The sequence below is a fragment of the Aquarana catesbeiana genome, linkage group LG02 (assembly GCF_042186555.1).
Source record: "Aquarana catesbeiana isolate 2022-GZ linkage group LG02, ASM4218655v1, whole genome shotgun sequence".
In the NCBI taxonomy this organism is placed as follows: domain Eukaryota; kingdom Metazoa; phylum Chordata; class Amphibia; order Anura; family Ranidae; genus Aquarana; species Aquarana catesbeiana.
The window spans coordinates 487,952,885-487,979,435 of NC_133325.1; the positions used below are offsets into that span (position 1 = coordinate 487,952,885).

General features: G+C 44.5%; 1 protein-coding gene across 5 annotated transcripts in view; it reads left to right on the forward strand.

Annotated features, from left to right (window-relative positions):
• Window positions 1-26,551, forward strand: part of ST7L (suppression of tumorigenicity 7 like) — a 289,595-nt gene that overhangs the window by 15,770 nt on the left and 247,274 nt on the right. For 3 of the 5 annotated variants that reach the window (XM_073615725.1, XM_073615727.1, XM_073615726.1), the window contains exon 2: window positions 14,386-14,468. The exons of 1 other annotated variant lie outside the window; for it this stretch is intronic. In XM_073615725.1, coding sequence (XP_073471826.1) covers window positions 14,386-14,468 — 83 coding nt within the window. Of the gene's footprint in view, window positions 1-14,385; window positions 14,469-26,551 lie in introns of those variants that run through there. One more of the 5 variants, XM_073615729.1, reaches the window with a different exon arrangement.

The following is a 26,551-nucleotide window of genomic DNA, read 5'->3' on the forward strand; positions in this document are numbered from 1 at the left end:
CCGCTGAGCCAGCGGACCGAGGCCGACTCCGCGGAAGCGGATCCGCCTCGTGAGACTGAGGCCTTATACACAAGTTTATAGCCACACTCAAAGTGATCAGATGAAGGGTTTATGATCACACTTAAAGTGGTAAAAGTGTTTTAGGTGCTTCACCAAGCACTGTGCAAAAAACAGAAAATAATAACAATAAAAAAATAAACAGTCCAGTATAAAAGTCATAACATAATCTTTCAAGTGACTTGTGCAGTTTTCAAAGTGACTTGTGCTTGCACTTGGTTCCAATCCTTGTGCCAAAGTGATAAAGTGACTGTTGTGCCCCCCTTTGGATCCCTACTCACCAGATCCTGGCACCCCTGCAGGGGCAAAATGCATGTGGTGAGTATGCGTCAGGCTGCCGGACCGATCGTTTCCTCCTTTAGCTCGTCCTAGGAAAGCCAGAGCCTCCAGACCCTCAGGGGACAATCTCTGATATCCTGTTATCACTGGGTCAGGGGGTAGTAGTTTCCTTCTTTGTGACCCCAATAGTGTGTCCTCATATAGAAAAAGAGATGGGCTCCAATAGTGTAACTCCGGATAATACTTTTATTAAAAAAAACAACAAGTTTCTAAAAACAAATTTCCATAGGTAAATGGGTGGTAGATACCAACCCGAATCCGCTTTTTAAAAAACGGGCGCTCTAGGTCAGCGTGCCATCCACCCTCTCTTTGTTGGGGTACCCCAAGGCTCCATCCTTGGGCCCCTCCTATTCTCGCTGTATACCTCTTCCCTGGGCCAGTTGATAACCTCCCATGGCTTCCAATACCACCTCTACGCCGATGACAACCAGATCTATCTCTCCACTGCTCACCTCACCCCCTCGATCTCCTCACAGATCTCAAACTTATTGAATGACATATCGGTATGGATGTCACACCACTTTCTCAAACTCAATCTTTCTAAAACTGAGCTTGTAATATTTCCTTCTTCCCGGTCCCCCTCCCATGACTTTACCATTAAGGTCAACAGCACAACCATTGGTCTAGGGCTGCAACTAACGATTATTTTCATAATCGATTAGTTGGCCGATTATTGTTTTGATTAATCGGTTAATAACCTTAAAAAAAAAAAAGTGTGGTATATAATTTAGTTAATATGTAAAGTTTTTTTTAAAAAAAAGGGTATTTTTAAATATCTCTATGCAATGGTAAATATAAATAACCAACTAGATGGTTAGGGAGCAAAATATCTAATCCACTCTGAGAATAAAAGACAGAAGAGATATAATGTATATACTATTAGAGGATATATATACTGTATATACTATTAGAGGAGATATACTGTATAAACTATTAGAGGAGAGATATACTGTATATACTATTAGAGGGTGAATCTGGTAAATATCAGACTAGAAACAACGTCTTCCTTCAAAAAAAATGTCATTTTAAGAACGTTCGTTTGTTTTTCTAATCGTTAGTGGAGTCAAATCGACGTTTATTTTCAACCACAGTGACAGGAAAATTTGGAAATAATAGAAAATTTCTTGGTCATAGGAATTTTCAGACAGTGTATGTGGTTTTCAACAAGAAATGACATTAATTTTAAAAATAGAATGTTAAAAACAAGTGAAAATTTCAAACCATATTCTTTCATTCAGCGAATGTACAAAGATTTTTCGTCTGAATATTCTTGTCTGAAAATTGATCCGTGTGGCCAGCATAAGGCTCGGTACACACCTATGCAGTTTGCTTTTCATCTGTTTCTGCAGTGCTTTTTGCTGTGCGTTTTGATTTTTTGCGCACGCGATTTTTTTTTTTTGCATTTTTTTTTTTTGCCCAATTTGTTGTTGGGCAGATTAAGGCTATGTTTCCACTATTGCGTCCCCAAAGTCGCGCGATTTTGCCGCGATTTTACCGCGACTTTTTACCGCGATTTGAAGCAATGCCTGTATCTATGGACCTCAAGTCGCATCAAAGTGGGACCAAAGTAGTGCAGGGACTACTTTGAAGTCGCTGCGACTTGAAGTCGCACAGATATGAACGGTACTCATTGGAAATCATGGGATACAATTTGTCATGCGACTTTTCAGTCCCAAGTCGCATCAAAAGTCGCACTAGTGGAAACAGAGCCTTAAGAATACAAATTGCTGCAAAAACGCATTACATGCTTCTCTGCAGTTTCTCTATTGAAGTATATTGTCCCATGGGAAACCATGTAAATGAACTGTAGTGCGTTTCTGCAAAAAACACAGATGTGAACCAGGTCTAAGACGTTTAGTAACATAATGGGTTTAAAAAACTAAAATTAGCCCTTTATAGTACAAAAAAAAAGCAAATAATCACTACTGTAAGGGGTTCCTTTTTTACTGTAAAACTGTGAAAGTAATATTTACAGTAGTGATTATTTGCTTTTTTTGTACTATAAAGGGCTCATTTTATTTTATTTTTTTTAACCCCATTATGTTACTGGCCGATTAATCGATTATTAAAATAGTAATCAATTAATTTCGTAATCGATTAGTTGTCGATTAATCAATTAGTTGTTTCAGCCCTACATTGGTCCCTCCACACATGCCAGGGTGTTGGGTGTAATCCTTGATTCTGACCTCTCCTTCAGCCCCCACATCCAATCACTGGCTAAATCCTGCCGCCTTAACCTCTGCAACATCTCCAGAATTCCACCCTTCAGTAATGACACCACAAAGCAACTTATTCACTTCTTGATGATTTCCCGCCTTGACTACTGCAACTCTCTCCTTAATGGCCTACACTTACACAGGCTATCCCCCCTTCATTCTATTATGAATGCTGCTGCTAGACTAATACACCTCACTAACCTATCTGTGACTGCTGCCAATCCCTTCACTGGATTTCCCTACCCCACTGTATAAAATTCAAAATGCTAATGCAGGTTCCTGCACAGATGTCTCTGAAATCACCCCTGAAGTGGGACTGACATGCAGGAATGAAATGATGCGAGTTCTGTTGAACTCACACTATTTCTAACCCGCTGTCAATGAGAACCTAGGCTAAATGCTACATTGCAAGTAGCAATTCCAAAAGTGAAGGTTAGTAACCCGCTTATGATACACTGTCCAAAACTAAACAAAAGATTTGACTGAAGTTTCACTTTAAATTAAATTCAGATTCTCTCTGTTTTATCTGGCACTTGTGATTCAACTGTGCAAACCTGCTGGGGTAACTGAATTATGTGTTGTTTAATTTTTGCTCTATGCAGCTATATCACTTGGGTCCTACGTTAAACCAACATCAAGAATTGTACTGTATTTCCTTTCCTGTGAAGCTCACACTGAAGTAAATTACTGTGTTCATAAGTGAAAGGTTCTGAGCTTGGTACTACCTGGGGCTGTGCTGGCAAACCAGGAACTCTACTCATTGTTCAATGAGCTGAAGTGTTTAACCCTTTCACTGCCAAGTCCGTACGCCATAAAGACCTACAGAAGTGCCTGCAGGTGACCAAGTCCATACGGCATACTTAACCTAATTTCTCCCTCTCCTATAAGCTTATGGTCACTTCAATGACTGCTGAACAATTCTATAAATTTGATCAACAAATTACAATCTGCTGATCAGAGTTATTAACCCCTAATGTGACTGTCCCCCCCCTCACTTATGCGGCTGCTTCCCTGTCCCCTACCACTCCACCTCCTGCTGCTCCCTTTCATCTTAAACTGCCCCCGCTCTCCTCTCCTATCCCCTTCACTCCCCTTCCCCCCCCCCCCCCCTCCACCCGATCTGACTCCCCTCAGCCAACATCATTAGCCGGAATCCCTCCTCTGCTGCTCCTGGCGGCTTCAGGTGCTGCAGGGGGTTTGGGAAGGATCCAGATGTGTGTCTTCCCCCCCCCCCCCCCGCTGGTCAGATCACACCCCCCCCCCCCCCCCAACAGTACAGTGAATATGTATTCACTGACTGCTGATCATTGTAACTGTGAGTGTTAAGATGTTTTAGACTGTCATTTTCTGAATGAATGGAATCTCTATACAGGTTCCTCATTTATTCAAGTAAACGGCTACAAAGAAAGGGACTAGCTTCAGTCCCCTTCTCTGTCTCTGAAATAGAATTATGGGGGTCTGTTTTAGACCTTTGATATCTTACCAAAGACCCCCCCCCCAAAAAAAAATAAATAAGGATTAAAAAAAAGTAAAAAATAACTATAAAAGAAAAAAAACCCCAAAAAATCACAAACATAGTAAGACTGCCCAGGTCCACCCGCACTCACCCCTCCATGGTGACGCCCCCCACCGCACTCACCCCTCCAGGGCTTCTTCAGCTTCTCCTCCCAGACAACCCGATCCGTCCTGATTGGCCAGGAGGAGAAGCCGGAAGACAATAGCAAATATTAATTCGCTATTTTCACAATTGGGTGGGTTCGGGGTGCAATGCTCTGCTCCCCGAGCCCAATCTTTTTCAAGCCAAATAGAGCCTCGGGCTCTAATCATGTGGCTAAAAAAAAAAAACTCATGCAAACGTTTGAGTCCGGCACCCTGCAGGGGGGCAGCACCCCAGCACCTTTCACATGGAGCAGACCCTGTCAAGCAAATTTGCCTGCTCAGCAGGGTATCTGTCTGCTGATCCCCACAGAGCAGGCAGATGACAGGTCCTGTCCACTCTGCTGATGCAGAGCGGACACAGCTCACTATTCTCTATGGGGCGGTCGGATAGAAACAGACCGCCTGTCCAGTTCCATCGGATACCATCCGATCCGATCTGCTAGATGGATGGGGAATGGAATCCCCATCCCTCTGTTTTTAGCGGACTGGACTGGATCGGATGCAGGCGGGTGTAAACAGACACATGTCCATTTACATCAGCCTCTCCATAGAGAACAATGGGTGGTCCATTTGGGCCCACCTAAAAAACGGACAGGCAGATCCGATCGGTGTGGCCTTGTTCACACAGGGCATTCACAGCGTAAATTTACAGGGATGCACAGGTGTTCCGTGCATCCCTGTGCAGGTAGTCCCATTGATGTCATTTGGGATGTAGCAACTGCACAAACAGAGCTGTTGCTCCCAATTTTACATCCATGTTGGTCTGCATGCATGTACCTGAGCTCACACTGCCTGCGTTTGGGGTCATGTACCCACACCCACACGGATGTGGGTTGCACTATTGCCTGTGCAGCCGTTGCATCCCAATTGACATAAATGGGACCACCTGTACGGGGATGCATGGAACACCACTGCATCTCTGTGGGGGTAAACATGGACCTCCATGGGCGTACACTTTAGTATGCCACATGTGAACGATGCTTTAGTATCAATTTAGCAGGAATTTTGTTATGTTGTGTTTATGTGCACTATTAATGATTTTAGTGTATGTTTAGAGAAAATATTGTTTTGATAAACATTTGCGCAAATATCGTGCTGTCTTAAAAATCAGTAGCACCTTCTTTTTATTCTACTGGCCATGTGCTTTCAGAAAATGTATGGTTTGGGGGGTCTTTTACAAATTCTGAAAGCTGTAAGTGAAAATGGAAAACCTCCAGATTTTCTAAAACTTTTGCGTAGCTCCGATTTTCACTATTTCTCAAAAAGGCGCAATTTAAAATTTACAAATAATTATTTATTAACTCAATACAGGTTAAGCTTTTATATTTAGTAGGGATTTAGCAGGAATTTTGTAAAATTAGCTTTTGGCAGTCACAAATTCTTAAAGCTGTAAGGGAAAAATGAAAACCTTCACATTTTTAGAGAAATTTGGATATTTACATTTTTGTGTAGGATTTTGCAAAAAGCCGCAATGTAAAAATTATTATTTTTTTGTTATTTATTAACTTCATACAGATTAAGCTTTTATATTTAGTAGGGATTTAGCAGGAATTTTGTAAAATTAGCTGTGTTTTTATCTGCTAATAATGGTTTTAGTGTATTTTTTGTGAATATATTGGTTTGATAAACATTTGTGCAAATACCGCAGGGTCTAAAAAATCAGTAGTACATTCTTTTTATTCTACTGATCATGTGCTTTCAGAATATGTATGGTTTGGGGGGTCTTTGACAAACTCTGAAAGCTATAAGTGAAAAATAAAAAAGCAAAGGAAAAAATCGCAAAAATGGTCTGGCCACCTGAGTGTACAAAATGGAGCACAGGGCCTGGCAGCGAAAGGGTTAAAGCCCATTAAAAGCTAAAATAGCTAAACCCACTTTTACTTCAATGTTCTCCTTCAATTCAGAGACTTCCCTAGTACCTTTTTTTTAAGCTGTCCTCAATCCAATAATACTGTAGCATCGTTCAACCCGCTTACTCTAAACTCAGGTTGTCCTAGACCCCCTAAAGCCCCTTTACACGAGAGATCTGATCGAGTCCGGGTGTGTTCTCTATGGAGCTCTGGATGTAAATAGCCTTGTGTCCATTTCCGATCTGATCTGGAAAAAAAAACAGAAGGGGAGATCCGTACCACTCCAGCTGGCCGGATCGGAAGGGGAACGAGGTGTACATGAACCCCCAGTCTGGTTACATCCGGCTACCCATAGAGCAGAGCACAAGCAGAGTGGGCACAGACCTGTCATCCATCCGCTTCACTCAACTCAGCAGGGGATCAGGGGACAGATCCTCTGCTAAGCATAAGAGCCCTTTCACACTGAAAGTGCCGGGGCGTCAGCGGTAAAGCGCTGCTATTTTTAGTAACTAAGTAGTCTGTATGCTATTTTTAGCGGTGCCTTACCGTTGTTTTAGCAGCGCTATTCGGCCGTTAGCGGGGGCAGTTTTAACCCCCCGCTAGCAGCCTAAAAAGGGTTAAAAGCGCCGCTGCATCGGCGGTTTGGCGGCACTGCCCCATTGTTTCAATGGGCAGGGGCACTTTAGGAGTGGTGTATTCACCGCTCCTACAGCGCTGCAAAGATGCAGCCTGCAGGACTTTTTTTACCGTCCTGCAAGTGCACTCAGGCTTTCGCACTGGAGAGACAGGAGAGGCTCTATGCAGGCGCTATTTTTAGCGCTGTAGCACCTGTAAAGCGCCTCAGTGTGAAAGGGGTCTAAGGCTGCATTCACACCTGAGTGTTTCATTTTCAGGCAGAAAGTCACTCGTTTTTACCACGATTTTACTGCGTTTTTTTCTGCGATTTTGTACAGGTCAGAAGGTCACCAATGTAAAAAGCAGAAAAACGCCTGTAATCTTCCTAAAAAGAAGCTCATCTACTTTTTTGAGTTTCAGGCATTTTGCTTCAGGTGACAAAATGCTAAGATATGAACAGGTGCTATTGAAATTAATGGGATTTTGCTTGTTGGGCGTTTTTCCTAAGGCGTCTTTCAGGACAGCACCTGAGAGATAGCGACTCCTCCCACCGGAACCAGGAAACACCTTCTTCCTCCAAACTTTAAAGGGAGGCGCCTCCCTACCATACCTCAGTTTTTGTGTTTCCTCCGGCCCGGAGGGAACATCTTTTGGGAGGGGAGTCAAGGTCTCTCAGGTGCTCCTGGGAGACGGGGCTTCCTTCTCTTTTTTCCTCCACAGGAGACCCGCTGTCCTCCCGGCCTACCCAAGCATCTTCAGCGGTAGGAATCGGGCTCCTCTTCCCCTCCTAGTGCTCAGTGAGAGCCGAAGATCCGGTGACCCGCGCGGCCGTAGGAGCGGCAGTGCGCGTGCGCCGCCGCCATTTTGCCAGCGGTCGCGCCGGAAGTGACAAAGCGGGTCACTGGGTCAGCGAAAGCGTCATTTCCGGCTTGGACGCAAGGGAGGAGGAGGGAGGACAGGAGCTGGCGCCTATTTCTGCTTCCGGTCCAGGGGCAGATGCACTATGGGAGTCCGGAAGCGGCATATGAAGCCACGAGTGGAAAGCTGCACACCAGAGATAGAGGACTCAGCGTCTGCAGCGGTGGGGACAGGCACAGGCGCCAGCAAAGCTCAGGTAGGAGCAGCGGTTTAAAGTCTGTTTTCTTCCTTTACCTGAGTTTGGTCTATACCTTTTTTTTCTCTACCCCCTAGTGGCAAGGGGCCTGTCTGGGCACTAGAGGCTGACTGGTTTCTTCTTAGTGCACCTGTGGTTGATTCTTGTGAAGCTGAGACTGGGTCTCACTAAAAGGTCCCCTGGTTTTTTTCCCTTTTTGTTTTTTCTCTCACAGGCTAAAAGCTCTGACCCAAAAAAGAGATGTCCTTCTTGCAGGGCCAAAATGGGAGAAAATTGGAAAAAAGCCCTGTGCAGTACATGCATCACTTCTTTAGTCAAAGAGGAATCGGCTTCGGTTTGTGATGACCTGGTTGCCTCTGTAAAGAAGGAACTATATGCCACGATTCAAACTTTTCGTGACTTTAGTTAATCCAGCTGCTAGTCAGCCATCCACTTCTGAGGCTTCTCAGGGTTCCCTTTCTATCCCGGTGGTGGAAGCTTTATCTGAAGACCCCTCAACCAGGGAAGAGCAGTCCCCTGCTCCTTCCGTTAAAGATTCGGAAGAGGAAGGTGAGGAGGCGGAGGCGGAGGTGGCCCCTTCCAAATTTAAGCTATCCCTAGAGGAGGTAGACGGGCTCCTTAAAGCTATTCATGTTACGCTTGGCTTAAGTGAGGAAAAGAAGGACTTATCTCTTCATGACCGCATGTATGCGGGATTAAATGAACCTAAGGGCCGAACATTTCCGGTCCATTCGGTCATCTCTGACGCCATTGCTAAAGAATGGCAAGATCCAGAGAGAAAACCCTTTTTTTACAGAGCCCACAAAAGGCGCTTCCCTTTTGAGGAGGACCCTTCTGCGGTGTGGAATAAGGTGCCCAGGTTGGATGCTGCATTTTCCCAGGTCTCAAGATCCACAGACCTGTCCTTTGAAGACATGGGGGTTCTGAAGGATCCAATGGCCAAACGCATGGATCTTTTGCTCAAGAGATCATGGCAATCAATCATGAGCAATTTGAAGCCAGCAATGGCCACAACATGCGTGGCCAGGAATCTGGAATACTGGGTGAACCAGCTTAGATCACATATAGTGGCAGATTCACCCAAACAAGAGATCTTAGATTCCTTTCCTACCCTGATCTCTGCAGTGGCTTATATTGCGGATGCTTCGGCTGAAGAAATTAGAATGTCAGCTAGGTCTGCAGCTTTGACAAATGCTGCAAGAAGAGCTTTATGGCTAAAAACCTGGCCAGGGGATACAGCTTCAAAGAGCAAACTTTGTGGGATTCCTTTTTAAGGTTGCCTTCTTTTTGGCCCTGATTTAGATAATATCCTAGACAGAACTGCCGATAAAAAGAAGTCCTTCCCGGTCAAAAAGAAAAAGCAGGCCCCAAAACGTCTTTTTCGACCTCAAAAAGCTCAAGACCAGGATAGTAAGTTTTAGGGGAGGAGGAAAAATTGGTCCGCACAAAAAACGAAGGGTAAAAGCGGAATTCTCCTCCGTCCTCCTTCACAGTCCGAGAAATCGCAATGACTCGTCCCTGCGGGTTGGCGGAAGATTAGGAGAATTTCTTCCGCAGTGGTCAGGTATAACTTCAAATCAGTTTATTATGTCCTCTCTCTCGCAGGGCTATACTCTCGAGTTTTCCAGAAGCCCCCCAGGAAGGTTTCTGTTAACAAATACCCCTCGAGATCCAATAAGGGCCCTGGCCATGAAGTCCTCTCTAGAGGAACTAATGCAGCAGGGTGTAGTAATCCCAGTGCCACCAAAAGAACAGCGGGAGGGATTCTATTCGCATGTCTTCCTGGTAAAAAAAACCAACAGGAAGATTTTGATTAATTCTCAATCTAAAGCTGCTAAACGTAGCCATCAAGTACAGAAAGTTCAAGATGGACTAAATTTTCACTGTCAGAAATCTGACTCCAGGCTGCTTCATGGTGTCAGTGGATTTAAAAGATGCATACCTGCATATTCCAATCTCATCCCAATCCCAGAAGTATCTCAGGTTGGAGGGCGGAATCCAGTATCTACAATTCAGAGCCTTACCCTTTGGGCTATCTTCCGCACCACGAATTTTCACCAAGGTGATGGCAGAGGCACTAGCTCCGCTTCGTCTTCAGGGAATCGCAGTAATTCCTTATTTAGACGATGTGCTATTTTTTGCCCCCTCAAGAGAGGAATTGCAGAAAAATTTAGGCAGAGCATGCAGCCATCTGGAGTCTCTTGGATGGATTCTAAATCTCCAAAAATCTTCCCTGAACCCATCTCAGGAGATTCGGTTTCTAGGGTATATAATAAATTCTGTAGATCAAAGGATCTTTCTTCCTTCAGAGAAGAAGGAAAAGATCCAGGATACAGTGTCTTTACTGCAGACCAACCAGCAGTTGACGGTAACGTGGGTCATGTCAGCTCTGGGTGTTCTGACTTTGTCAATGCCGGCTATTCAGTGGGCAAGGTTACACTTCAGACATCTGCAGGCCTTTCTTCTGAGATCCTGGGATCACAATTTGGAATCTCTAGAATCGGAAGTAAAAATTCCAACCCAGGTGAAGAGGTCACTATGGTGGTGGAAGAGGCAGGATATCCTATCGGAGGGGTTAGTCTGGGCCTTTCCGATCGGAAAAAGGCTGACAACCGATGCCAGTTCCTGGGGGTGGGGGCCCACCTAGAAAAGGGTTTCACTCAGGGAAACTGGTCCAGGAAAGAGGCGACAAAGTCCTCAAACTGGAGAGAGCTCAAAGCGATCGACTTGGCTCTGAAGTCATTTGCTCAGGGTCTTCAGGCTCAGCATGTTCAAATACTAACAGACAATGCCATGGCCGTGGCTTATATAAACAGGTAGGGAGGTACAAGGAGCAAATCGCTGCAAGTACTAGCCATGGACATTCTTCGGTGGGCAGAAGGACACTTGCTGTCTCTATCAGCGGTCCACCTAAAAGGTCCCTGAACAGGGTGGCGGATTTCCTGAGCAGAAACCCCATTCAGGAAGCAGAATGGTCTCTGAACCCAGAGGTGTTCGCTATGATTGCCGAAAAATGGGGGCTGCCAGAAGTGGACCTGTTCGCCTCAAAGGAGAATGCCCTGGTTCCGCTATTTTTTTCCCTAAACAGTCACGACTGGTCACTAGGGACAGATGCTCTGGCGTATCCATGGAAATTCCATCTTTGCTATGCTTTCCCCCCATTCCAGTTAATTCCCTTAATATTAAGGAAAATTCAGAAAGAAATGGTACCAGTTATCCTAATCACGCCCTTTTGGCCAAGAAGGGCCTGGTTTTCAACCGTTCTGAGAATGGCGGTCCAGCCTTATTGGCATCTGCCCCTCAGGCACAATTTACTATTACAAGGTCCTGTAAATCATCCAGAGGTAGCCACTTTGGCTCTCACAGCCTGGTATCTGAAGAGCAGGTCCTAAGAAGCAAGGGCTTTTCCAACCGATTGATTTCAACACTATTATCAAGTAGGAAAAAGGTGACTAGGGACATTTATTCCAAGGTCTGGAGGGTTTATAATACATGGTGTAATTCATCTGCCCAGGACCCAGGGAGTCTTGTTACCATTCTTGAATTTTTACAGGATGGAGCCGACAGGGGGCTAGCAGTTAGTACCTTGAAGGTGCAGGTTGCTGCGCTAGCAGTGTTCTTAGAAAGATCTGTGGCCTCAAATCCGTTGGTAACCAGATTCTTTAGATCTCTTACAAGATCCAGACCAGCACCGCTTAAGTTTTTTCCTAAATGGGCCACTCAGATATCTCACTTTTAAATCTGTGTTTCTGATTGCCATGGTCTCTGCACGCAGGATCAGTAAGCTTAACGCTTTATCAATTAAGGAACCCTATTAGTTTATCTTTCCTGATAGGGTTATACTTAGGACAGATCAGAAATTCTTAACTACAGAATCGTGTTCAGGACATTATACTTCCAACCTTCTGCCCCAACCCAGCTGGGGAGAAGGAGACTTGTTTCCACATGTTGGATGTCAGAAGGACTTTGTTATGCTATTTGGAAAAAACAAAGTCCTTTAGACGTTCAGATTCGCTGTTTGTGCTTTTCTCGGGCAACAGGAAAGGTTGCCAGGCTTCTAAGGTTTCTTTAGCAAGGTGGCTGAAACTATCCATTTCAGAGGCTTATTCGCATGCAGGTGTGTCTCCACCAGCAGGAATTTGTGCGCACTCAACAAGAGCACTAGCAGCCACTTGGGCAGAGAGAGCTGGTGCCACCCCTGAACAAATTTGCAAGGCAGCAACATGGTCGAGTTTTCACACATTCGTGAAACGTTACAGGCTGGACCTCACATCTGCTAATGATCAGGCGTTTTGCAGAAAGGTCCTGCAAGCTGTTGTCCCGCCCTAAGAGGGTAAGTCTCTGTTATCCTCTCAGGTGCTGTCCTGAAAGATGCCTTGGGAAAAACCAAGTTAGACTTACCGGTAACTTGTTTTCCAGAAGTCTTTCAGGACAGCAACATCCCGCCCTATTGTATTTAATATACTATGCTGTGACTAACGTATGTGTTTATGTGTTCCAGCCGGGGCCGGAGGTCTTCTCTACTACAACTGAGGTATGGTAGGGAGGCGCCTCCCTTTAAAGTTTGGAGGAAGAAGGTGTTTCCTGTTTCTGGTGGGTGGAGTCGCTATCTCTCAGGTGCTGTCCTGAAAGACTTCTGGAAAACAAGTTACCGGTAAGTCTAACTTGGTTTTTCAGGTGTTTTTTCGAGTGTTTTACAAGCCTTTTTCGAGCTAAAAACGCTCAGGTGTGAATGAAGCCTCAACGTATCCAGAGAAAAGAGGATTTTTTTCACGGGCACAAGAGCACTTTACAATTCACTTTAGGAATTTTTGTTTTTTTTCAATGATTTTTATTAGTTTATTTGAAATGGGTAATAAGGAAATGCAGGCATAGAAAATCTGCTTGGTGTAGGTTTAACAATAGGAATAGCACTTTAAAAAGTATATTAATTATTGCACTTATATTGTTTCAGTATGCACAACAATTTATCTAGTATTTTGGTGTATTAATTTTACCTCTATCTTAACGGGTATCAGATATAAGTATATTAATCACAAATTCCACCTTAGAGTGTTTCAGCATGCATAACAGTTTTTATAGTGTTTTGGTTATCATATATACTGGTTTTCTATACCAAGGAGTACACATTGTGGTTGATCTTTAATGCAAGATCACACTGCACAAGTAATTTTGGTTTAGTTTATTTTGTGTCACACACTTACAATTTATATAGTGTAATATCTTTTCAGTCTTCAGGTTTTTTCCAAAAAGAAGCAGCTTAAGTATTTTTACATCATTATGTGTTAGTAGTAGAACAGCACCATATCTACTTTGTTTTCCTATCATATGCCTAAAGCCTTATACCAGTTCAACTTTAGTACTTACACTGCTTATATTTTTAACAATGCATTTAATTATATAATAATGATTATAGAGTTTCGATAATTTGTAACTTTTTTATCTGCATAGATTAATGGCCAACTCACATTATGTGTGGTGACCGATGTTTTACTGCATTGTAAAATGCAGATCACTACAAGGACACACAGAAAACAATTGTCTTCTGCGTGTCCTATTCACACTGCAAGGCAGCGCAGACATTTTATTGCAGCGTGCGACAGAATCGCATGTCTGTATACAGCAGTGCTTCACACAGCTATACAGTGGCATGAATAGAGTGTACTTTCATACACTTATAATACAGTTCAGTGTTAAAAAAAAAAAAAAAAAGTGTGTGATGCACTAACTCATGCACAACACTGCCCCCTACTGCAGACAGGTAAAGAGCTGCGGCTTGCTCTTTGGTAGCTGTTCATGCAGTGTGAATGGGCCTTTAAGCTAGGCAGCTTCAGACTGGTATAATTGTACATTTACACCCTATTCACACTCGTGTGACAAATCGTACCCTATGTTTTCCAATGATAATTATTCTTATATGTGCAGCGACTTCAGAGTAGTTCATGCACTACTTTGGTCAGACTTTCATGCAACTTGAGGGTCATAGACTTCAATGTTAATCCTCAAAAGTTGCGTGAAAGTCATACCTGAATGTTTTACATGCAACAGTGGATCCGACTTTGCAGTGGGACAACAAGTTACATTCAAGTCTCACCCATCCAAAGTTGTACCAAAGTTACACTTTAAAGTCCTGCAACTTTGGAGTTGTACAAGTGTGGATGGAGTCTAACACTATGCTCCAAGGATCCACTTGATGCACTATCCACAAATATTATTGGTGGTTGATTTACTAAAACTGGAGAGTGCAAAATCTAATGCAGCTGTGCTTGGTAGCCAATCAGCTTCTAACTTCAACTTGTTCATTTAAGCTTTGACAAAAAAAAAGCCTGGAAGCTGATTGGTTTCTATGCAGATCTGCACCAGATTTGGCACTCTCCGGTTTTAGTAAATCAACCCCTTGGAGTCCAGACATTTAACCAATTTGTTATCCGAATATAAAATCTGTAATTTTTACTAATTATATTGCTTTTTATTGTTATTCAACACTTCATTATATAAATAATGCTTATAAATGTGTCTTGTGTTTCTGTTTTAGTGTCTGCTTTTATCAGTACACTGACTCCAAAGTTCTATGTTGCTCTTACTGGCACATCATCCCTGATATCTGGACTAATACTGGTATGTATTGTAAGTTATTGTGTACAATATGGCCTGAGTTTAAAGTCCTACACTTGTACATATTGTATAAAAATATTGTCCAATGAATATCCAAACTTATGAAGAAAAAAATCAGGAAAAAAATGATATCCAATTTGAATCCACTTCAATCACCACTGTGACATGTTATACGAGACGTGAATCCACCACTTGTGGATGAGCCTCTCACCTCACTGCCATGACCCCTGTATTACCAGTAGGTCTCACCACACATTTTTCCCTCTCTGGGGATGAAGAAAACATGTATAGACACTAGGTCTGTGTGCTATTACTTCCTGCATGCATGCTGTAGGGATTGGAATCTACCAACCCATCCATCCATCTGAATAAGAGGCATTGAAGACAGTAGCTGTTTTCTTCATCCCCAGAGAAGGAAAAATGCATGGTGAGACTTACTGGTAATGCAGCGGTCATGGCAGTGAGGTGAGAGGCTCATCTACAAGTGTGGTGGAATTCACGTTTCGTATAACATGTCACAGTGGTGATTGAAGTGGTTTCAAGTTGGATATAGTTTTTTTTCTTGATTTTTTTTTTTTTTCTTCATATGTTTAAATATTCATTGGACTATATTTTTATACAGCATTTATTGCACATATTTTTGTGTTTATATATTATGTTTATTTCTTTGAGAGTTGCGCTACATCATTTTTTGATATTTAGTATAGTACGTTTAGAATCATTTATGGGTGTCGGCCAGCAACTTTTCTAGCACAAGTTTTAGCACCTATTTTTGTTGTGGTTCACATGTTATTGGATTGTGCACATTGAATTCTGATACACTTGTACATACTTCTTCCTCTTTCAGTTGCATTTTCTTGAACCTGTTCAGCATTTATTTCACACTAAACATAGACATGGATGAGAAATGTTCTAATTATAGCTCATCACAGGTTGAACAAAATTATTTAGACCCGAAATTGAACACCACTAAATATTTTCAACAAAGACAAAAAGCTATTTCTGTTTCTCTGTCCCCCGGCGCCTCTACACTGAGAACCGAGCGACTGAACACTGCTGATCACTCGGTTTTCAGAGCTCCATAAGCAGGTAGCTGCAGACTGTCAGTCACAGCTCTCTGCTTTTCCCTCTCCTTGCTCATAGAAGTGCTGGTCTGTGGAGAGGGCTGCCAGCTCAGGCTCTCAGCAGCTTACTGAGAGGCTGAGCCGGGTGTCAGTCCAGGCACCTGGCGGATCCAGACTTCGGTGACGCGGTGCCTGGACTGACTTTTGTGCAGAGAGTGCACTTCAACCAGCTCTCTGCTGAAAACGGGTTACAGGAGTGCAAAACGAACTGCATCTTGTGATCCACTGGAGAAGTACAGTCAAACTAGCTTTGGCTGGACTTCTCCTTTAAGGGTCAAGTCTTTGCTCTTGCTATCTTGTTTCAGAGACTGTTGACTTCTTATTCCTTGATTTAAGGATAAGTACACTTCAAAACAACATTATACCTTTTTCCCCCTCTTTGTCCTGATCTAACTGATCCCACCCTCCACAGATGCAGACTTACCAAGATCTGATCTTTTGTATCCCAGATTTGCAAGACTGCCACCTGTTGTCTGTTTATACATTCTCTTTTTTTTTTGTTTACAGACTTTTATAAAATAGAGACGTGGCAAAGAAATGTCACAGCGTACAGTGATGTACACAGAAATAGAACAGCAAAAACTATTAGGCCCCTTACACACTTGCAGGCTCCGTTAGATTCCCTGCTGAGCAGGCGGACTCCGTCTACTGATGCCAGCTGAGCTGGCAGATGGCTGGTCCATGTCCACTCTACTTATGCATAGTGGACACAGACACAGCCCGCTTTCCTCTATGGGTGGTCGAATGTAAACGGACTGCTTGTCTGTTTATACCCAACTGCCATCCGATCCTATCCGCCAGATGGATGGGGACCAGATCTCATCAATCTATTTTTAGCAAATAGGATGTCGGCAGGTGTCAATGGACACATGTTGTTGACATCTACCACTCCATAGAGGAGACTGGAGGGTGCAATCGGGTTCATCTGAAAAACTGATAGGCCAACTCAATTTATTCGCCCGTGTGAAAGGGCCCTTAAGGTCACATGCAGTATATAACAGCTGTGATAAAAATAATAGAAATGCAATTCCAAAGAGAAATACAACATGGGGGGGGGTTTTACTAAAGGCAAATCCACTTTGCACTGCAAGTGCACTTGGAAGTGCAGTTGCTGTAGATCTGAGGGGGACATGCAAGGAAAACAAAAAACAGCTTTTTTGCTTGTACATTATTGGATGATAAAATCATCAGAGCCTCCTCTCATTTCAGATCTTCCCCTCGGATCTACTTTCAAGTGCACTAGGAAGTGCACCTGTAGTGCACTTGTAGTGCAAAGTGGATTTGTCTTTAGTAAATCATCTTCAGTGAAGTGAGAATTGCCATATACTTACCAAATTCACATACAGACGAAGGCATACAATATAAAATGAACACTTGACCATCCTGCTGCAGGAATGATAAATGTTTAGAATTTCAAAAAAGTTCTTGAAAAAGAAAGTTGGAGTCAGGTGCGTTAGCTAATATGACTGGCGGGCAAACATCCAGGGGTTTTCCTTGTATCGGAGGGTTAGGGAGGGTAGGAGAGGGAGATGGGTGTGTGTGTGTCTATATATCAGGAATGATTTACGGGTAGAAGAGCGGAATGACATCAGTGATGGGGCAAGGGGGGAGGTGGAGTCCGTATGGGTGGAACTCCAAAGGGTGGAAGTAAGTGGGAAATTACTAGTGGGGGTATGTTACAGGCCCCCGAACCTGAGGGAAGATGTGGAGTTGGATCTCCTTCCACAATTAGAAATGGCAGCAAGACATGGAAATGTCATCATAATGGGGGACTTCAACTATCTCCACATTGACTGGGCGGAGGGCACAGCCCACTCATTAAAGGCCCGTCATTTGTTAAATTTTCTACAGGCAGCTTCATGCCCCAATTGGTGGATTCCCCAACTAGGAGTAACGCATTGCTAGATATTTTAATTGCAAGCGATACAGATCTGATTCCAGATGTGAAAATATGGGACAACTTGGCAACTAGCAACCACAAGATTACATTTCACATAAATCATTGGAAAGGGAGGCAGGAGGGGAGTACAAGAACACTAAATTTCAAAAGAGCCAACTTTTCTAAACTGTGCTCAATGTTGCAGGATATTAAGTGGGACCAAATCGTTGGACCATTGAACACAGAGGAAATATTGGAATGCTTTAGGAATATATTAAATAAATGTATCACCAAGTGCTTTCCAAGGGGTAATATATATAGAAGAACAAAGGTTAAACCTGGGTGGCAGAGCCAAAAAGTAAAATGTCATATAAAGGACAAAAAAATGGCCTTTAAAATGTACAAAGCGGAGGGGTCAGTGTCAGCATTCAAACAATACAAGGAATGCAATGTGAGGTGTAAAAACGCAATCGGGGTGGCTAAAAAAGAATATGAGAGCCACAGCGGAGGAAAGCAAAAATAATCCCAAGAAGTTTCTTAAATCTATTAACAGTAAAAAGGCAGGGCCGGAACACATAGGCCCCATAAAGGGCGAGTAAAGGAAGGTGGTCACAGATGACAAGGAGGAGACAGCTGAGCTAAATGCTTTTCTTCTTTTCAGTCTTCACACAGGAAAAGGATGGGTATACCAACCACGACAGTAGGGTTAGCAACGTGCCACAGGAACTGCACTTGAGGCTAACAGAAGCCAGAATCCAGAAAGGATTAGAGAAGTTTAACATAAATAAATCACAGGAACTAGATGGCTTACACCCGAGAGTCCTTAAAGAACTCATTCAGGTTATAGCCAGACCGCTATTTCTAATCTTCATGGACAGCATACTGACAGGATTGGTACTAGCTGATTGGCGAAAAGCGCACGTGGTACCGATATTCAGATAAGGGCAGAGATATATTACTGGAAACTATAGGCCTGTCTGTCTAACATCAATAGTTTTGTAAACTATTTGAGGGGATGATAAGAGACCATATCCAGGAATTTGCTGATGAAAACAGTATCATTAGCAGTAATCAGCATGGGTCGCTCTTGCTAAACCAACCTATTAACATTCTACGAGGAAATGAGCTGCCATCAAGGTACTCCAGTGAATGTGGTACTCCAGTGAATTTTGGATTTTGCAAAAGAATTTTATACAGTCCCCCACAAACGCTTAATCTACAAGCTGAGGTCTGTAGGCAAGGACCATAGGGTTTGTACCTGGATAGAAAATTGGCTATGAGGGCGGGTCCAAAGGGTTGTGATAAATAACGTGTACTCAGAAGGTCTAGAGTGGTTAGTGGGGTACCCCAGGGCTCTGTCCTGGGACCAATTCTGTTTTATTTATTTATAAATGATATAGAGGATGGGATAAATAGCTCGATCTCAGTGTTTGCTGACGGCACAAAAATATGCAGGACAACAACAACACAGCAGGATATAGAAACTTTACAAGAGGACCTGAATATATTAATTTAGTGGGCTACTACATGGCAAATGGAGTTTAATACTGGTAAGTATAAGGTAATGCACTTGGGGGGTAAAAATATATAAGCAAGTTACTTTTTAGGGGGAGAATCCCTAGGGGCTTCCAGGATGGAGAAGAATCTGGGGGTCCTATTAGAAGACAGACAGAGCAATAGCATGCAGTGTCAAGCTGCGGCTACCAAAGCCAGCAGAATATTAGCAAGTATTAAAAAGGGAATTTACTCCAGAGATAAGACGATAATTCTACCACTTTATAAAACTCTGGTTTGGCCACATCTAGAGTATTCCGTCCAGTTCTGGTCACCAATCCTCAGAAAGGATGTGCGGGAGCAGGAGCGAGCCCAAAGAAGGACAACTAAATTAATATGGGGACTGGAGGACCTCAATGAGAAACAGCTACAAGCGCTAAATTTATTCTCCCTGGAGAAGAGACGCTTGAGAGGAGATATGATTACGATACACAAATATCGAAACGGTGATCCCAGTGTAAGTATATAACTTTTTTATTGTACATCACGGGACACACAGCACCATAGTAATCACTATGTGGGTATATAGGCACCTTCAGGTGATGGACACTGGTATATCCAATACAGGAAGTTCACTCCCTATATAACCCCTCCTCCCACCAGGCGTACCTCAGTTTTTTCGCCAGTGTCTAAGGTGTTGGTCATGAGTGAAGATGTGCTCTGAGGAGCTCCACTGGAGGGATCCTTGCTGGATTTAAACAGCCAACATAGACCGGATCCATCCAAAGTGCCACTGAGGCCAAGGTGGATGGTACCCGGGCCTTGTATACGAAGTACAAGGTTTTGCCTATAACGCCTCTCCTTGCAGGGCTGGACCCCGGGACCCAGAGCTTTTTGGTCATGCTTACATTACCTAAAGATTTTATGGCAGGGTGCTAATACAGGTCCAAGGGAGTGGAACCCTGATAAAAAGAGACCCAGTCCTTGAAGGTTTGTTAACACAGCCTGTCGTGATGGGTGAAGTTTGGATCTGTCTGTCACAGCAGTATCCTGCGGTGAGGATAAGGTAAGGGAAGAAGCCTAGGAACTGTAGAAAGTCCACCTATGGTTTTTTTCTTCCATGAGTAAAATGTTGTCATGCCTTAAAGTCTCCACTAGAGGGTCTCCACTATGTGCAAGGTTGCTTCTCAGTCAGCTCAGTGTCCAGCTAAAACAGCATGTGTGTGGTCTCAGCAGCCAGGGGGGATTCCTAATCTTGAACAAGGTTTGCAGCATGTTCTTCTCCCCCCTGGGGGAACTAAGGGGTTGGGAGGTACAACAACAGTTTGTACTCCCCCCCCCCCCCCCCCCCTCCCCCCCTCGGGGGGGTGCGGCGGCAGATTCCCTATCTGTATATTTATTCCCCACAGTAGCCATAAAGTGAAGCGCCTCCCCTCTTACGGGTCTGCACTGCCAGACCCGAATAGCGTCCGCGTGCGCGCGTGGACTACTGTTAATTTTAAACAAGAGGGGGTGCGGGTTAATGAGCGAGGGGGTGTGGCTTAGGCTTGGCGCCGTGTGCGGGACGTAGCGTCCCAGCGCAGGAGCTAGGGCTCGAGCAGAGCTTGCAACTGAGACATTTAAAACAAGACGTTTCTCAAGCCGGAGATCTCTACCTTGAATGCAACTGGAGAGATGGTGGTCTGACACACAGGACACAGGAGCGCTGGGGGCACGTAAGGAAAAGATGCATACAGGCATTTCCAGCATAGGAAATACATTTTACTCAGCAACAAGCTGAACTTTATAGCGGCATTTGTATTGCTAGACTATTGCTTAGCATATAGTGCATTTACTTAGTGCCTCTGCTTTTGTGCTTAGCACTATGGCTTCCAAAAAAGATACCACTAAGGCTCCATGCACACTGGCCTTAAAAAAACGCCAATTCTACAGGCGTTTGACGTTTTTTTCTCCTGCCTCTAGAGGCACTTCTAGTGTGTTCTATGTGTCTTTGCACATTATGACTACTACAGGCGTTTTCTGTCAGGGCAGTTCAGAGGCAGGAAAAAAAAACCCTTCTCTATCGCATTTTCTGGACAAGTTTAGGAGCTGTGAAAACGTCAGTCTCTCCTAAACTCCTCTTATCTCTTCTGAACGTCAAGTTTCAACGTTTTTTAGTAAAAATGCAATGCAGCGTGAAATGCATTCTGGTTATTTTGGGAGTAAAACTTTTGCAGAGGGGCGTGTAGTGCAAAAACGCCTATAAACTAAAATGCTTAAATTCTCATAGACTCACCTAAACTTTGTACAATATGCTTTCTTTGTGTCTTTTATGCCACGTTTTTAAAGCTAAAAACGTTGACGTTTTTTTCTGCTCCTAGTGTGCATGGAGCCTAAGAAGGTACCAAAAATTCCACCCCCAGCCGCTGGAACTCCAGTCGTGCCTCCACACTGTCATCCTCTCCTGAAATACCAGATGGGGCAAGCCAGGGTGAGTCATCAAAACCAATTGGGGGTGCAGCTGCTTCTCACATCTCAGCCCCTGTATACCTGACTGCATTTTCCTCCGCCCTGCTGGGCCTAGAAAAAAGATTAGCGGCTTTAATCGCATCCTCCATCCAAAAGGATAGGAAGCGTGTTAGATCCCCCTCCCCCTCCTTAGACCTTTCACCAAGGAGAGAGTGGGTAGAGGATGAGGTATTACCTTCAGGCGACCAGGAAGAAAGACAAACCGATTACTCCTCTGCAGAGGAAACAACGGTGGATGAACCCTTTTCAGCCTCGCAATCTGAAAAATTGCTGGTGCAATCTCTTACAGAGATGGTTCGTTCCACTTTCAAGCTACCCCTAACAGAGTCAGCTGAAAGTTCCGTTTCTTCTTTGGGTTCCTTAAAACCCTCACAGCCTTTGCATGCGTTTCCTGTTCATGCATTATTGGAACAGCTTATTTTTGCTCAATGGTGTCACCCGGATAAGCATTTTCTCCCTCCAAAGAGATTCTTAGCTCTCTGTCCCATAGAGGAGAAACTCACCAAAAGATGGAATGTACCAGCAGTTGACGCTGTGATTTCCAGTGTGAATAAAAGTCTAACTTGTCCAGTAGACAATGCACAAATGCTTAAGGATCCAACAGTTAAAGTTTGGAATTCCTGTTTAAATCCTCTTTTTCTTTGGCAGGTGCGATTACTCAGCCTGCAGTCACTGCAATAGGCATCTGTCAATCCCTAAAGGACCAATTTAGACAGGCCCTTAAAGAGGTTCCTGTACAACAAGCCCGGGATTTGGCCGAACTACCAAGAGCTTTATCTTTTGCCATAGACGCCATTAAAGATTCTATTCACCAGGCGTCCCGCCTTGCGCTTGTGCTAGTATACATGCATAGGATCCTGTGTTTTTAAAAAATTGGTCAGCCGAAGCACCATGCAATAGGCTCCTGACTGGGTTTCCTTTTCATGGGGATCGGCTATTTGGGGATGATCAGACCCAGGCACAAAAGAAGTCCTGGCGGCGGAAACCTGCAAAACAGAATTCTAAAGCCTCGTTATGAAGGGGGCCTCCCCCCTCGCCAGAGTGGGGGGAAAACTTCTGCAATACTCAGAAGTCTGGCAAGAGGAAATTCAGGACAGATGGGTCATCTCCACGGTGTCTCTAGGGTACAAACTAGAATTTTGGGAGTTTCCACTGTCTCGTTTACTGAGGTCAAACGTTCCCAAAGATCCAGGGAAAAGGCAATCTCTGTTTCGGGCACTAGACCGATTACTGGCTCAGGGGGTGATCATACAAATCCCCACAGAAGAGCAAGGTTTGGGGTTTTATTCAAACCTCTTCACGTTACCAAAACTGAGTGGAGATGTCAGACCCATTTTAGATCTAAAATATCTAAATCCGTTCCTGAAGATCCACTCCTTTTGCATGGAGTCGATCAGGCCAGTGGTTTCTATCCTACATGGAGGAGAACTTCTGGCGTCTATTGACATCAGGGATGCATATCTGCATGTCCCTATATTTCCCGCTTACCAAAGGTTTCTGCGGTTCGAGATGGAACTACAGCGTTTTCAGTTTGTAGGCTTGCCCTTCGGGCTAGCTACAGCACCCCGGGTGTTTACAAAAGTTCTGGCCCCACCTCTAGCCAGGTTAAGGGCACAGGGCATAACAGTCTTGGCGTATCTAGACGATCTATTTCTAATAGACCAGTCGGCGGCTCGTTTGGAGCAGAGCGTGCGCATTGCAACCAGTTACCTGGAAAGTCTAGGTTGAATTTTCAACCTAGAGAAGTCTTCCTTAAAACCGCTAAAAAGGCTGGAGTACTTGAGTCTGATTATAGACACAGCTCAGAAAAAGGTGTTCTTGCCTCAGGCAAAGATCAACTCCATAAGATTGCTGGTGCAGATGGTCAGGTCGAAAGGAGATCCCTCCATTCACCTTTGCATGAGGTTGTTGGGAAAGATGGTGGCTTAATTCGAAGCTGTTCCCTATGCCCAGTCCATTTGAGACTGTTGCAAAACAGTATCCTGTCTGCTTTGAACAAAAACGATTCAAGCTTTAGACTTGCCAATGCGGCTGTCCCTAAGGGTGTCCCCAGTTGGTTGCCAACCCAGAATCTGCTGAAAGGAAAATCCTTCAGACCAGTTATCTGAAAGGTGGTAACGACAGATGCCAGCCTTTCAGGCTGGGGAGCAGTGCTAGAAAAGACAACTGTCCAGGGACAGTGGTCAACGACAGAAAGGACCTTGCCCATCAACATCCTAGAGATCCAGGCAGCAGGTCTGGCTCTAAAGGCCTGGACATTCAGGTTACGGGGTTGTCCTGTCAGGATCCAATCGGACAATGCCACAGCTGTGGCTTACATCAATCACCAAGGGGGCACCAGGAGTCTTGAAGCACAGAGGGAGGTGAACCATATCCTAACTTGGGCAGAAAGGGATGTTCCGTGCCTATCAGAATTTTTCATTCCGGGAGTAGAGAATTGGCAGGTGGACTTCTTGAGCTGCCAGCAGTTTCTCCCAGGGGAATGATCTCTTCACTCCGACAGTTTTCTGGCTGTTTGCCAGAAATGGGGGACTCCGGACGTAGATCTTCTGACATCCAGGTTCAACATGAAGTTGGTCAACTTTATGTCCAGGATGAGGGATCCACTCGCATGCGGAACAGATGTGTTGGTGACCCCGTGGGATCAGTTCTCACTGATTTATGCATTTCTCCCTATTCAGTTGCTGCCATGACTTTGCAGGATCAAGCTGGAAAGAAAGCTGGTAATTCTGGTGGCCCAGAAGGTCCTGGTATGCAGAAATCGTAAAGTTGGCGGTGGAGGATCCATGGTCCCTTCCACTATGGCCAGACCTACTCTCACAGGGGCCTATATTCCATCCTACCTTTCGAATTCTAAATTTAAAGGCTTGGCTATTGAAACCCACCTTCTGAAGAAACGTGGGCTTTCTGGGTCAGTTGTCTCTACCTTGATTAATGCAAGGAAGCCAGCTTCAAGAACCATATATTATAGAGTCTGGAGGGCTTATGTTTCCTAGTGTGAATCCAAGGGTTGGCACCCTCTGAGGTATATCATAGACAGAATTCTTGATTTTCTACAATTAGGGGTAGAGATGAAGTTGGCCTTGACTATTATTAAGGGCCAAGTCGCAGCTTTATCGGTCTTATTTCAAAGACCGCTTGCTTCACATTCTTTAGTCCGGGGTTTAATGCAAGGGGTGATGCGGCTTAATCCGCCAGTTAGATCACCTTTGAACCCTTGGGACTTGCACTTAGTTTTGTCAGTGTTACAAAAACAGCCATTTGAACCGATACAGCATATTCCCTTAGTCCTTCTGACAAGGAAGTTAGTGTTTTTGGTTGCTATATCCTCAGCAAGGAGTGTTTCGGAATTGGCTGCTCGTTCTTGTAAAGAGCCATACTTGATTATTCATGAGGACAGAGTGGCGTTGCGCCCTCATCCAGGTTTTCTGCCAAAAGTGGTCTCAAATTTCCACCTGAACCAAGATATTGTCCTGCCATCATTTTTTCCAAAACCATGTTCCAGGGAAGAGAAGTCACTACATTGTCTTGATGTGGTGAGAGCGGTCAAAGACTATTTAAAGACGACTGCTCAGATCCGGAAGACTGATGTCTTATTTATAATGCCAGAAGGTCCTAAGAAAGGACAGGCAGCGTCGAAATCCACTGTCGCTAAGTGGATTCGGCAAGTTATAATTCAGGCTTATGATTTAAGGGGTAATATTCCACTTTTTCAAGTCAAAGCACACTCTACCAGGGTGGTTAGTGCTTCTTGGGCAGTGCATCACCAGGCCTCCAAGGCTCAGATCTGTAAAGCAGCAACTTGGTCTTCAGTACATACATTCACCAAGTTCTATCAGGTGGATGTAAGAAGGCATAAGGATATCGCCTTTGGGCACAGTGTGCTGCAGGTAGCAGTATAGGTCCTCAAGTCTGGGAGTGCCCTACGGGTTGTCTCTCCCTCCTCTCAAATAGCATTGCTATGGGACCTCCCACATAGTGATTAACATGGTGCTCTGTGTCCCGTGATGTATGATAAAGAAAATAGGATTTTTATAACAGCTTACCTGTAAAATCCTTTTCTTTCTCGAACATCACGGGACACAGAGCCTCAGTAATTACTGATGGGTTATATAGGTATCACTAGGTGATTGGACACTGGTCACACCCTAAACAGGAAGTTCAACCCCCTATATAATCCCTCCCCTTGCAGGGATACCTCAGTTTTTACGCCAGTGTCTTAGGTGATGGACGTGTAAAGATGTCCTGTGCTGAGCTCCAAAGGGAATATCCTATACTGGGGCAAGCCAGGAGAACCGGATCCATTTCAAAGTGTCTTTTCTAGGCCAAATTGGATGGTACCCGGGCCTCGTGTCCGAAGAAATGAGGTTTTACCTGTAACGCTTCTCTTTTTAGAGAGCTGGACCCCGCATATCAGAAAATGGTTTTCTATCCTTATTTCTGGCTGGGTGCTTTACAGGGCCAGAACTGCGGATCCCCCTATTCGTAGGGAGCCCCAGTCTCTGACGGTTTTTTCAAACGGAGCCCACCGTGAGAGGTGAAGATTGGGTCTGTATAACAGAACCCTGCGGCTGGATAAGGTAAGAGGAGGTTCTACAGAATTTTTTAATTCCAGTAGGTTTTCTCCTTTAAGGTAAATGCATGCTATGCCTATTGTCGCCACCAGGGGCTGCCAAGAGCACATACCTTCTCATGCTGATGTCTGTCTCAGTGTTCGACGCTGCACAAGCTCCTCCGGCCGGCTCCAGGTAGGATGGGATGGGGGGTTTTCTCCTCAGGGATGTTCTCCCCAGGCTAGGGGAGGCCGCAGGTGGTCTGTAAGGCGGTTGTACACCGCTCTGTCACCGCTGCCGACGCCGCCATTGCATGTGCAGGCCCATCACTACCGGCCTCTCTCCTTCCTCCCCCTCCTCCAGCCTTCCTCCATGTTGGTTCCAGAAGGGTCGGCTAGCGCGGGAAGTGCTTGTTTTTTCGAAAAACGAAGGGGGGGGGGGGGGGGGGCGGGGTGTCAGCACAGCATCCAGCGTGCTCAGACACCCACATTGCAGGCTATTAAAGGCACACTGTACAGGTGCACTAAG